Here is a 12,030-nt window from a genome sequence, read left to right as displayed (position 1 = left end):
ATTAAAACAAAGTCAGAGTACTCAGTGAAAAATCATACTAAGAGAAGGTAGTTGTATTTTGTTTACTTGATGAGAATTCCGTAAATTCCAGACTATTCAGGGCACCTGAATACACACTCTGTGTTCCCAGCGTCACTCATTAGCGCTTAAGAGTGAGACATGAGACGCCTTTATCATTGGCTGCCACGTTCCAAACAGAAACTGCAGTAATTCTAGATTTGATCAAACTCACTTAAGATTTGTCAGATCCATACACGATTGCTGCATAGGACTTCAAAACATATTATTGGCGTCCACTTAGTGAAGTGACCCCAAGTCACTGCTTCCTGATTCTGCACTCTAAGCATCGTGGCAACTGTAGTTCTTTTAGCCATCAATTAGCCACATCATCGTTTAAGTCGCAGGGTTCATAGTGGGTGAAAAAAGTAGCATCTTATTGTCTGGAATTTATAGTGCTACAAAAAGTTGTATTATTCAAGTCACAATGTTGTTAAAACAAATGAATAGTTTTACCAGAATAAAGCACTGAAAACACAACACTAACACAAGTTTACTCCTGTCAGGGAACACTACTTCGCCGTGCCACACCCCACCCGGGTGAGCTAAAAACCATGAAGAAAGCTGCGGAGAACCTTCGCAATGACCTGAACGCCGCCAAAGGCCTGGACTCCAACAAAAACGAGGTCAATAATGCTGCAGACAATGTCACCACATCTGTGTGACATTTACTTTTATAGATTTTTATTTTTGGGGTTGTTTTTTTTTTTTTTAAACCTCAGTGTCTAGCAATGTCGTCCTGCACAATCCAGCAACCCCGCCCCACTTTTTTTTTCGTGACCCTCCAAACTCCCAGCGTGGCCTTCCCGTCCTGTGATTGAACCCTGGAATGCCTGTAAGCTTAATCCTCCTCCTTCCCACAAGGGCTGATGTGCCTTCCTGTTTTTAATTCACAGCAATAACCCTCATTTTAATATTTTTTACTTTTTTTAAATGCCTCTTTAAAAAAACAAAACAAAACACAATAGGTGCACTATGTCATAGTCATAGTGCAATAGGTTGCACTATGACTATAAATCTTTATAATACAGTCAAACCTTTTAAAATGTGGTATATATTTGCTCGCTATCTATTTTTTAAACACTGGGTGAATTTCGGGGAAAATATATAAAAGCAGGAGGTTGTGGATCTACTGATTAAGGATTGTTGTATAGTCTCTTGTGAATACTTTTATACTTTTTGGCAGCTCCAGTGTAAATAGAAATGTATAGCACATTTTTAAAAAAATATTTTTCTTTCTGTTTTGAACTTGGTACTTTTCTCGAAAAAAAAAAAAGCAATGAACAAAATCTCATTCACTGATGTCTTATCAGTCCATTTAAATGTCATGCCTTTTTTAACATCTGTCAATAATGTCGGTTGCTCACTGGCTAGACTGGATTTTAATGACCGCACATCATCTTCAACTTATCCATAAATGTGCTTCACTGCATTGGCCTTCTTTTTAATAGATGCAGAAAATGGCTGTATTTTTCCTGCTTTTGAAAGAGCACTATCCAGAATAATAAACAGTGCAGGGTTGATGGGAACGAGGCTCGCATCCTCTTAAAAAATGCAGGGTTTTTTTTGGATTACACTTCTCATGGTATGACACATAACAGTTTGTAATTTGTGGACCAGGTTCATAAAGTGTTGTTTCATTTGTTGTTAAATATTTTCTAATCAAACTGCACAAATCTTAAAGAGACTCTGAAGCTTGAGACCTGAATGACTTTTAACCACTGATTTAATAAAAACGAGTGCAACACGAAACCAAATGCTTCTTATTCATTTTTACTTTTATGATATGGGACGTGAAAAATTGGAATTTACAAAAAAAAAGTGACATTTCCGTCGTAGTACATCAATAAAGTCATCTAGTTTATTGTTGGTTATTTCCTGCCCTGCCCATTGCTCGCTTGTGCTTTTGGAATGCTGGTGTTGTCCACCCTGCACGTACCAACACTTGCATGCTTTTGTGATTTGGGGGTTTTGTGATTTTTGCAACATCTGCTTGTGAACTGGATAATTATCAACAAATCATTTCCATAAAGTTGTTGTTTTTTTCTCAAGTTTGTCACGGTAAGCTGCTTTTTGTGTTTCCAATGGAAGAAAATGACTTAATGTCTGTTTTTTGGTATCACACATCAGTGTTTGTGTACACCAGGGGTGCAAACTACGACGTCCCAAAGATCTACCTCCTATAAACATACAGAATATCTACAAATTATTTAGTATATTTAGAAATATGAGTATTTATGTGCACTGTACATGTATATCAGGGGTGCATACATGTCTTCAGCATGCAAGCTACAAATCAAAATGATCTATGACAGGGGTCGGGAACCTTTTTGGCTAAGAGAGCCATAAAGGCCAGATATTTTAAAATGTGTATCTGTGAGAGCCATATACATTTTTTTAAACATTGAATGCAATAAAATGTGTGCATTTGTATGTAAGACCAACAGTTTTAGATATAATGGGCTCTAATTACGTAGACCAGGCACACTACCCCACGCCAATGGGGTGTGGCCAGCACACTTTCGTGAGCAGCGCAGTGTCTAATAATAAATCAAATACTTGCTGCCATTAATGCAACTTCTACTGCTGCATGGTTTTGCACCGTATTCAGTACACGTATTTCATTCTTTTGGCCATCTTCGCCAGAAGGCTTGGTTCTGCAGCTTTAGCTATTTGACTAAAGGAGGAAAGTTTACATTTACATGTTTTTTTGACATCTCAATGACCGAGGTAGACTACCGCATTACCCAGTAATAATCAAGTTTTGGTGTTTGACCTGCAAAATATTATCAAGAAAGATGGATATGGTCGGCCATATTGCAGTAGAAAATAGATGGACGAATTAAAATGCATAAGAAAGTTTTGATTTTTAATATTATTTTTAACAGTGATTTCTGTGATGTTTACTTTAAAATGTTAGCAAACATACATTCTTATTGTGGTAAGAAATGCTTGAGAGCCAGATACAGTCATCAAAAGAGCCCTACCTGGCTCCCGAGCCATAGGTTCCCTACCTCTGATCTATGATGTGGGTGACACATGGCATCGACCCCACTACCTGGACCATGTAATGGGCACCCCTGATGTACAAACATGCAAATGCCAGTCTGGTATCCCAACTTCAGCAATGTCATATATAGCTGGGGGGGTGAAACATATTAACCCTAATTAGGGGTGGACTGGGACAACAATTAGGACTTGGACTTTTTTGGTTCAGGTTTTTGTTCCTTTGTTGGTATGTTGGTACGAGTAACAATAAATCAGTAAATAAATGAATAACACAACCGTCAATCGGCCCATTCTTGATTGGTCCACCAGGAAAACTCCTGGTACTCCCGATGACCAGTCCGCCCCTAACTCAACTCTAACCGTATTACCAGTCCCTAAAACAAACCCTAACCTTAACACCTATCCTTGAACTCTAATCCGAACCTAAATCTAAACACTAACCCTAAACATAACCCAAATTTTAACTGACCAAATTCATTGAACCAACTTCAACCCTAACTTATTTTCCCTAAACCTGATCCTATCCTAATAATTCCCAGCTCTAAGCCAACACTCAACTCAAACCATAACCCTAACCAAACCTAATGCTAAGCCTAACCTTAACCGCAAGCCATAGTCCAAACCCTAGAGCTAATATGTAAGCATCACAAGGAACAGAGTGCTCATCAATCAGGCTCATATTGAGCAGCATGTCAAATGAAGCAGCTGATCCATCACTGCCTCAGCGACTGATCCTTGAATAGTAATCACGTCTTCAGCAGCAGGTGATGTCTTCTGACCAGGACAGTGGAAGCCATCATAAAGACCCGTCCCACAGGACCAGCTGCCAAGACCGGGCGCTTCCTGGTATCAGCAAGGTGGCTAAAGCGTGTCTCCCTGCCGTTGATGGTGTGTGTTGTCACCAGGCCAAGAAAACCGGGCAAGCGGCTAAGGTGTGTTTTGTGTTGCTCTTTCACATTCTCTGAAGATCATCATCAGGTTCACTCGGTCATGTTTGATCTCTATAGATGCCATTGCTCATTGCACACACCAGTTTAAGTCACTCGTGCCTCCAATGCCGCCTCAGAACGACATACATCGGTCCTAGCTCTCCTCTCAAGTGTCAAAAAGAGCTTCTTTTTTGTCGCCAGGACGCCGCAGGCCAGCTGACAGCAAGCGACGGCTTCCAACATCAATTTCGCCATCAGAGAAGTGCTACTCGAGAGGGCAGGAAATTTCAGCCCCGCAGAAATCTTAATGCAGCATGTGGTCTCCATGGAGACCCTGCCCACAGTTCAAAGACACCGTGCTCCATCACAAAGCATCCAGTGCTTGTTCATGGCGAGAAGACACCTCCTCAGGAACCGCTCACCTCCCAAGTGCCATTAAGAGTAACTCATCTCAGTGTTTTTATTATTAGGAGACAGTGATGGAGTCTCTCATTTCTGCTTGACTTGACCACCTAGAGATTCTTCTCTCTGGTGTTTTTAGTTACAGATTAAAGTGTCCGGCCAGAGGGACTGTCTGGGTATCAGCATAGCTGGTGGGAAAGGCTCTTTACCTTATAAAGACCATGATGAGGTAGGTAAAGGCTGGTGAAGAAGAACATTCCTGCAACATACCCCCCCCCCCTACACACACACACATTCCATATTCAAACCATTTAATAAGTAGCCCCTGGCTTGTTTACCATGAACAAATCAATTTTTGTGAGAAAGATTTATCTCGGCTGTCACTGACTGTTCTTATTTCCTTTCAGGGTATTTTTATTTCCAGAGTGACTGAAGGGGGGCCCTCGGAGAAAGCAGGAGTCCATGTTGGAGACAGACTACTGGAGGTAGTGAAAGGAAGTGTTATTTATCCTCAATTACCCAATATTTCCATTTCAACAACATGCATGCTGCTATTAAGTAAAGCTGGGTTGTTCCCTTCTTGGACAATAGAGGGCACTAAAGGACAGATGAGATTTTAAGCTGCCTGCGCCTCGGTCAATGAAGTGAAATTGCTTCACTGACAAGACAAAAACAACTGTTTAAAATCAGCGCACACAATTTGGCCGTGTTGATAAAAATGTGCCTGCAAGTGAATAGGAAAGATAATATTGTATTGTAGAGGATTTGTGTGTAACAATATTTGACTCACTCCCACATAAAAGTTTCATGACGCCGCACAGGTCAACAGTTTCAGCATGCAGAGTGTGACCCACCTGGAGGCCGTCAGGGCCTTGAGGAACGCTGGGAGCTGCATTAAGATGAAAGTGCTGCGAGAAGCATCGCACCCGAGGCAAGTCGGACAGTTTGCTGATGGCACTCAGGATGCCGAGGATGCCACGAGCTGGCGGCCGTGCAGCCAGGATGATGCCAAAGGCCAGAGGAGCGCACAGCAAAAAATGGAAGGCAGGGATGATTCTTTGCCCCAGAAGATGGAGGCGGTGGTCTGCAACGGCAATGGCACTGTGGGTAAAGCGGAAATGGAATACATTCCAGTTCTTATTTTCTCAGCGTGCTTATTCTTGGTCCTGTTCTATTTTTGTTTGCAGGCCAATTTGAAGAGTGATTTGAGGTGGTCTGAGCTGGAGGCACAGGCCTTGATGAAAAGAAAGGATTCAATCCATGTGGAAAAACACACAATGACAGTAAGATTTGGTGTTTATACAGCAGTCATTCTCTTAAAGTCTGGTTCATTGTGGTTGAATGACACTACCTTGGAATGTCTGAATGCTGTACATGTAAATATGTTAATTAACATATTTATTAACATAAATATGTTAGTTAATTGCCATGTCAGTGCAAAAACAAGTCATCCAAGTAGGATACACGCCTGATTTTTTAAGACAGTTGAAAAATCTAAATGAATCATGGTAATGGTAATGGTTTTATTTCATTTGAACATGCATCAGATTCCAATTGAGTGCATCCCATAATCAGTTCCCAGTTCCACATGTCCAAAAGGAGTAGGAAGAAGCAAAGCTTATTAAATCCTACCCCTCCATCTGGTACTTTTACAATCTGTTACATTTGTTCACTTCCTGCTTTCCTAATATAATTTAAGTTTTTTATTTAATTAAAAAATATTTTTTATTATTTTTGTCATTTATCATACCAAAGTACTCGGTGATATGAGCATCCAATGCCATAATGGGTACCATAGTGCGTGTCAATATAGTGATATATATAGCACATCATGACTGGTTCAAGACTCTTCATCCTTGTATTCAGCAAACATCAACTGCTTGTATCAACTGCTTGGATTGAGGTCCTTACTCAATCCATTCCATAGTTTGATTCCACATACTGAAATGCTATGGCTAGCATAACGTAGTCCTAGCATAGAAGTGTTTCAAATGTATTTCTTCCCTGAGATCATATTTCTCCTCTCTTGTAGAGAAGTATTGGATGATATTTTTAGCTAATTGTTGTTTTTAGCCTTATGCATTATTTTAGCTGTTTGAAGATGAACTCAATCAGCAAGTTGAAGTATTTGTGATTTTAGAAATAAGGAGTTAGTATGTTCTCTGTAGGCGGCATTATGAATTATCCTTACTGACCTTTTTTGCAGTACATTTAGCAAGTGAAGATTGCTTTTATAGTTGTTAGTCCATATTTCCACACAATAAGTAAGATATGGTAGAACCAGAGAGCAATAAAGAGTGTGGAGTGATTTCTGATTGAGAACAAATTTTGCTTTGTTCAATACTGAAATATTTCTGGCCACCTTATGTTGTATATTTGTAATACAGTAAACCTCGGATATATCGGATTCAATTGTTCCCACTGGTTTTGTCCGATATAAGCGAAATCCGTTATATCCGTATACCGGAAAATGTCCGTTTTACGCATATATGGGATTTATATCCGGTATATGCGTAAATCGGATTTTATCCGTTATAAAAAGGCACTTCCTTGACTATGTTTCCAATGTACCTGGACGCGCAGGCAACGCTGCAAATGCTGCAAATGACGTCGTATAGCGGCCTGTCACGATTCGGCGAATCGGAGCGCCACGATGCGGCCATCCGATATATGCGAGGGAAATTAAATGGAAATGCATTGGAACGGGACTGGAGATTTTGTCCGAAATAGGCGAAATCCGTTATAAAAAATCCGATATATGCAATGAATTTTTATTGGAAATGCATTACAGAAAAATCGGTTCTTTTTTATCTGTCCGTTGTGCGCGAATTTCCGATATATCCGATATATCCGAGGTTTACTGTATGAGGTTTCCAGCTCATATTTTCATCTATTTTGATCCCCAGAAATTTATTTTCGTTCAGCCTTTCAATGTCTACACCGTCTATTTGTATTTGCTGGTACATGTCTTTTCTGCTGTTACCAAACATCATGATTTTAGTTTTACTTAGGTTCAAGGACAATCTATTATCATCAAACCATCTTTTTAGTGTGACCATTTCTTCTCTGACCTTTCTAATGATTTCGTCTGTACTCCCTCTAGAACAAAAAGCAGTGGTATCATCCGCAAATAATACCAGCTTTAAGTCTTTCGGGACTTTAGCGATATCACTGATGTACAAGTTGAACAGTTTTGGTCCCAGTATTGACCCCTGGGGTACTCCGCACATAATATATGAACTTGCAGATGTGTATTCTCCTAACTTTACTTTTAGTTCAGAACTAATTCTATTATCCCGTACCTTTCTAAATTAGTTATTAGGATGTCATGATTGATTGTATCAAAGGCTTTTGTCAGACCATGAATACAAATGAAGAAATGGGAGTTTCAGTAAGCAAATTTTGGGCGGATTGCCGCTTTTGATCAGCTGATGAACAGCCCATGTTTGACCTTAGCAGTTCCACTGTTGAAAACATCTCTGTTGTATTTTAGCAACGCGACCTCTTATGTCTAGCCCAAAATCTCTTACCTGTCTATTTCTTGACAGATCCCACGGATAATCCTCACTCATCCCTCTACCTCTGATGAAGATGGAGAGCTCTTGACGCATGGTCCCAGTAGAGAAAACCCACACCGCTCAAACATTCCGGTGAACCGTGTACCTTCAGAATCTTTTGACAGCGCTTTTTATCCACCTTGAACGCATCCAGACTTGAAACTGTTTTGGTTATTGGTAACAAACTACACAACTGCTGCTATTAGTATGAAGTGGCATTAGTCATTTGTCATATTACTATAGTAATATTTGATGTTAAGCTGCACAGGCTGCATAGTAAGAAGAGATTGCTCCAAATACAAGCTGTTCCCCGCCACCGTGGTGTATGCTATTAATGGTGTTTTAATGTTTTACTCAACTGCTTGCACAGAAGACAAAATGCATCTTGGATAAAATAAATGCACGGCTGGAAGTCTTTAATCTCACTCCCACGATTGAGTGTTTCCTAAGTGCTGACATCACATTAAAGGTTCTGTCTCAGGCTACATTCAGATCGCAAGTCAGTTCAGATTTTTTTGTTCATTTGTGACCTGTATCTGATTTCATTTTCCATGTAATATATTGTATATGGGTCAGATATATGCCATCTGACCGTTCAGACTGCAGTAGATTGGCTACATTGGCTCCGCTTACCCGGGTCCGGGTCGCGGGGGGTCAGGATTCTCAGTCGGGAAGCCCAGACTTCCCGGTCCCCGGCCACCTGCTTCAGGAGGACACCAAGGCGTTCCCAGGCCAGCTGTCGGACATAATCCCTCCAGCGTGTCCTAGGTCTGCCCCGGGGCCTTTTCCCGGCTGGGCATGCCCGGAACACCTCACCAGGGAGGCATTCGGACTAGATGCCCGAGCCAACTCAACTGGCTCCTCTCGATGTGAAGGAGAAGCGGCTCTACTCGGTGCCCCTCCCACCCAGCATAGATACAGGTTCCATATAGCATTAAAATGGTAATCAACCATTTGTAAAATGGATGCAAACCGAGGAAAAATTGTGGATTGTACAGTTTTTACATGAACCAAAAACACTTTACCACGACCCTAATGATCAGCGGTATAGAAAATGAAATGAAATGAAATGAAAAACAAATTAACTGAGGTTCCGCTATGCTATTACACTTCGAGGAACTTAGCTAAGTGCTAAGATAAGCAAGTGTGCTGCCTTCATGAAATACATTACGTTAACATTTCAAATTTATGGCAACATTTTCCCTCAGTTTGTGTGCATTCTCCAATTAGCGTACAATACAGCACGTGTCCAACGTAAAGTATTTTTTGAAATCACAATACGTCCTGGTTAGCATCCAATTATCATACATGAATTCTACAACTGGAGGTCAGCTGGCATGCTGGAAGCTGCTTGTCACTGCCGTCCTTCTTCTTGTTTGAACCAAGGGTACACTAAGAAATTATTCTCTCCTTTTGTTTTTATCCTCTTAATGAGCAACCTTATTCATTGAGATTTTAAAAAAGGAGTCAGTGCCTCACCAGCCATGAGCCTCAATGCACATCACTGCTGCTATGTATTATTCTTTACATCAGGGGTGCTCATTAAGTCGATCGCGATCTACCGGTCGATCGCGGAGGTGGTACTGGTCGATCGCTGGTCGATCGTGGCGTGACATTAAAAAAATATCATCCCAGCATCAATGCCGTCACTTGATTGATATACCGGGCAGCCATTCAGATGACAACTGAATGTTGCCCTTCGGGCGACCAATCAAATCAAACAACGTCTCTAAGTGCAGCAGAACTTACGATGTCAGCCTATCATCCATCCCCGTTACTTGATTGACATACAGGACAACCAGTCAGATGACAACTGAATTTTGACCTTTAGGTCACCGCTCATGCGTAAACAACGATGCAAAGTGCTAAGCTAGTCGGCGAATTGCGTCAGATTTTAAGCCCTCGCTAAAGTTTATGGTCACTAAAATGAGTGAAGTAGCTGGACCAAGTAAAAAGGCAAAAACATATCACTTCCATACGGATATGGAATATTATACGGATATTATGATACGGATATTATCCATGACTGATAAACATTTGGAAGTGTGCTTGAGGCTGGCTATCAGCAGCTACTGTCCGGACTATGCATCCCTGGCTGGTTCAATTCAGTGCAAGTCATCAAAGTAAACTCAGGTAATTACAAAAAATGTTAATAGTTAATTATGTGTGTTTTGCAATATTGGCTCATTTGGTTATGTAAGGTACATCAACATACATTGTACGTACAAATAATCCTCAATACATTTGAAAATAAATAGATGTTTTGCATTTTTGTAGTGGGTAGATCATTTTGACTCGGTCATTTTAAAAGTAGCTCGCATGCTGAAAAAGTGTGAGCACCCCTGCTCTACATCATAGTTCTTTGTCCGGTACAGTCCAGTACATGGAGTCCCCAGTAGGCAGTTGTGGTTGTGTTCTGCATCATACTGTCTTGAGAAATGCTATTCTGGAGATGCGACTGAGTGTCAGATTCAAGACTTCAGTCAATTACCAGAAAGTGTGTTTCATATTTTCTGTATGAGTCTCCATCTATCTTCAGAGACGTAGATCCAAACAAGTCTGTATGGTTGCCGCATGGTGCATCAGGGTCAGGGATGCTATTCATCATGGACTGAAGTGACAATTTTCAAAAGGCACTGCCACTATAACAACAACAATGTTCTATACCACACACACAATAAATACCGTCAATACAAGAATCTCTTTCCTCTCAACTTTGTGTGACCGTTGGTTGCTGGGCAGAGTTCATTGGGCTGATTTTTACAAGTTCGGGATGATCCGATCGATCGGCACCAAGCACATGTTCAGCATATGCCAATGAATGCCTTTCAACGGCAATCGCAAAATAATTTGTGACTCGCACTACTGCAGCTTGCAGCCTGTAACGAGTGTCTGGCGCCCACTTTGCTTCCCACTGTGCCGGCGTACCAAACTCTAAACAATCATATCTTCCGTGTCACTTGGAACAGCGGCGCCCGAAGCAGTGGCATTACTATTCCAATACAATATTCATTAGTAGGGTAAAACTAACTCCCATCTGGAGTTCCCTATTAATGGGCGAACAATCCAATGCTTGGTGAATTCTGCTTGAAGATGATAGGAGGAGCTGCTGACATCGAAGGATGGCCTGAAGCGCATCGCTTATTAGGAGGAAGGAAAGAGACAGATATTGGTGGTTCTTCGTTCTGTGTGCATTCTACCACTCGAACACTGGAACCCCCTCCCACATACACACTAGGGATGATTAAAGAATTGCCTGAACGGAATCTGTCACTAGTGTCCCAACATTCAAAAAACAGTATCCATTCTTCAAAGACACAGAGTTACCAATATCTGGTTGCTTTGTTTGCACGCAGCTTGGCCATATGATTATGTAGACAACAGTATTCATTTTTGACAAAAAACGAAATGTACTAAAATCGATGTTCCACTGTATCCCAAGGCACTTGACACACGGGGCAGGACCAGGCTTCTCATGCATTAAAGCAACTTAGCGACAGAGCGATGGAAATCTCCCGCTAATGAGAAAAGAAAACTGAGACTTAGATGGACTGAGGTTAGACAGAGAGAGTCCCGGAACAAGACATCTATTGTACCCTAACTTCATTTGGGGGACGGGTGGACCCAAAGTCAAGTACACAGGAGCACGAGTTAGGTAGACAGGAGCTGAATCATGGCTTTGTTTTAAGCTCAAGTAGGAAGACAAGAACAAAAGCCCAAACAGAGACGAGTGACACACCAGGCCGACAATATGTACAAGGAACCTGTCAAGGTTGCAAAGAAACTGGTGAACTAAACACAATGAGAGCAAAGAGGAAATGGCAGTGGGTGGATCAAAGGCAGACAACAAGGAACTGATGGCAGACGGGGTAGCAAGACAGGCTGGGTGTCTGAAAACTGACGAGAGGTGATGCTACTGACAGACAGTGAGGAACAATCAGAATAGAAGGGAAAGATGAAGGAACTCAAAAGCGTTTACACTCTTTCAGAATGGAATCTTTCGGAATTACTTTTCCGAAAACAATGGTATACATGGAAAGGAATATTCCAATCTCTTGTCTACATTCATTCATTCA

General features: G+C 41.2%; 2 protein-coding genes across 2 annotated transcripts in view; both read left to right on the top strand.

Annotated features, from left to right (window-relative positions):
- Positions 1–1,814, top strand: part of lrrc1 (leucine rich repeat containing 1) — a 35,871-nt gene extending 34,057 nt beyond the window's left edge. The window contains exon 14 of the mRNA XM_058058043.1: positions 564–1,814. Within this exon, the coding sequence (XP_057914026.1) occupies positions 564–722 (159 nt within the window). The 3' untranslated portion in view covers positions 723–1,814. The remainder of the gene's footprint in view (positions 1–563) is intronic.
- Positions 1,815–2,766: 952 nt separating this feature from the next.
- Positions 2,767–8,424, top strand: LOC131107761 (inaD-like protein). The gene is made up of 7 exons (XM_058058045.1): positions 2,767–3,998; positions 4,197–4,436; positions 4,537–4,626; positions 4,805–4,882; positions 5,219–5,500; positions 5,585–5,680; positions 7,946–8,424. Exons 1-7 carry the CDS (start codon positions 3,834–3,836, stop codon positions 8,096–8,098), a joined length of 1,104 nt encoding a protein of 367 aa, XP_057914028.1. The 5' UTR covers positions 2,767–3,833; the 3' UTR covers positions 8,099–8,424.
- The last annotated feature ends 3,606 nt before the right edge of the window (positions 8,425–12,030 follow it).

Source organism: Doryrhamphus excisus, chromosome 20, assembly GCF_030265055.1.
Source record: "Doryrhamphus excisus isolate RoL2022-K1 chromosome 20, RoL_Dexc_1.0, whole genome shotgun sequence".
In the NCBI taxonomy this organism is placed as follows: domain Eukaryota; kingdom Metazoa; phylum Chordata; class Actinopteri; order Syngnathiformes; family Syngnathidae; genus Doryrhamphus; species Doryrhamphus excisus.
The sequence above is the reverse complement of the archived record's forward strand: the minus strand, read 5'-3'. Positions and strand labels throughout refer to the sequence as shown.

Bases quoted from the DNA above. Each gene is read 5' to 3' on its own strand.
- LOC131107761 (XM_058058045.1), top strand. From the start codon at position 3,834: ATGTCTTCTGACCAGGACAGTGGAAGCCATCATAAAGACCCGTCCCAC. The intron at 4,883-5,218 runs GTAGTGAAAGGA...GACGCCGCACAG, and splicing joins TTGGAGACAGACTACTGGAG to GTCAACAGTTTCAGCATGCA. The intron at 5,501-5,584 runs GTGGGTAAAGCG...TTTTGTTTGCAG, and splicing joins TCTGCAACGGCAATGGCACT to GCCAATTTGAAGAGTGATTT.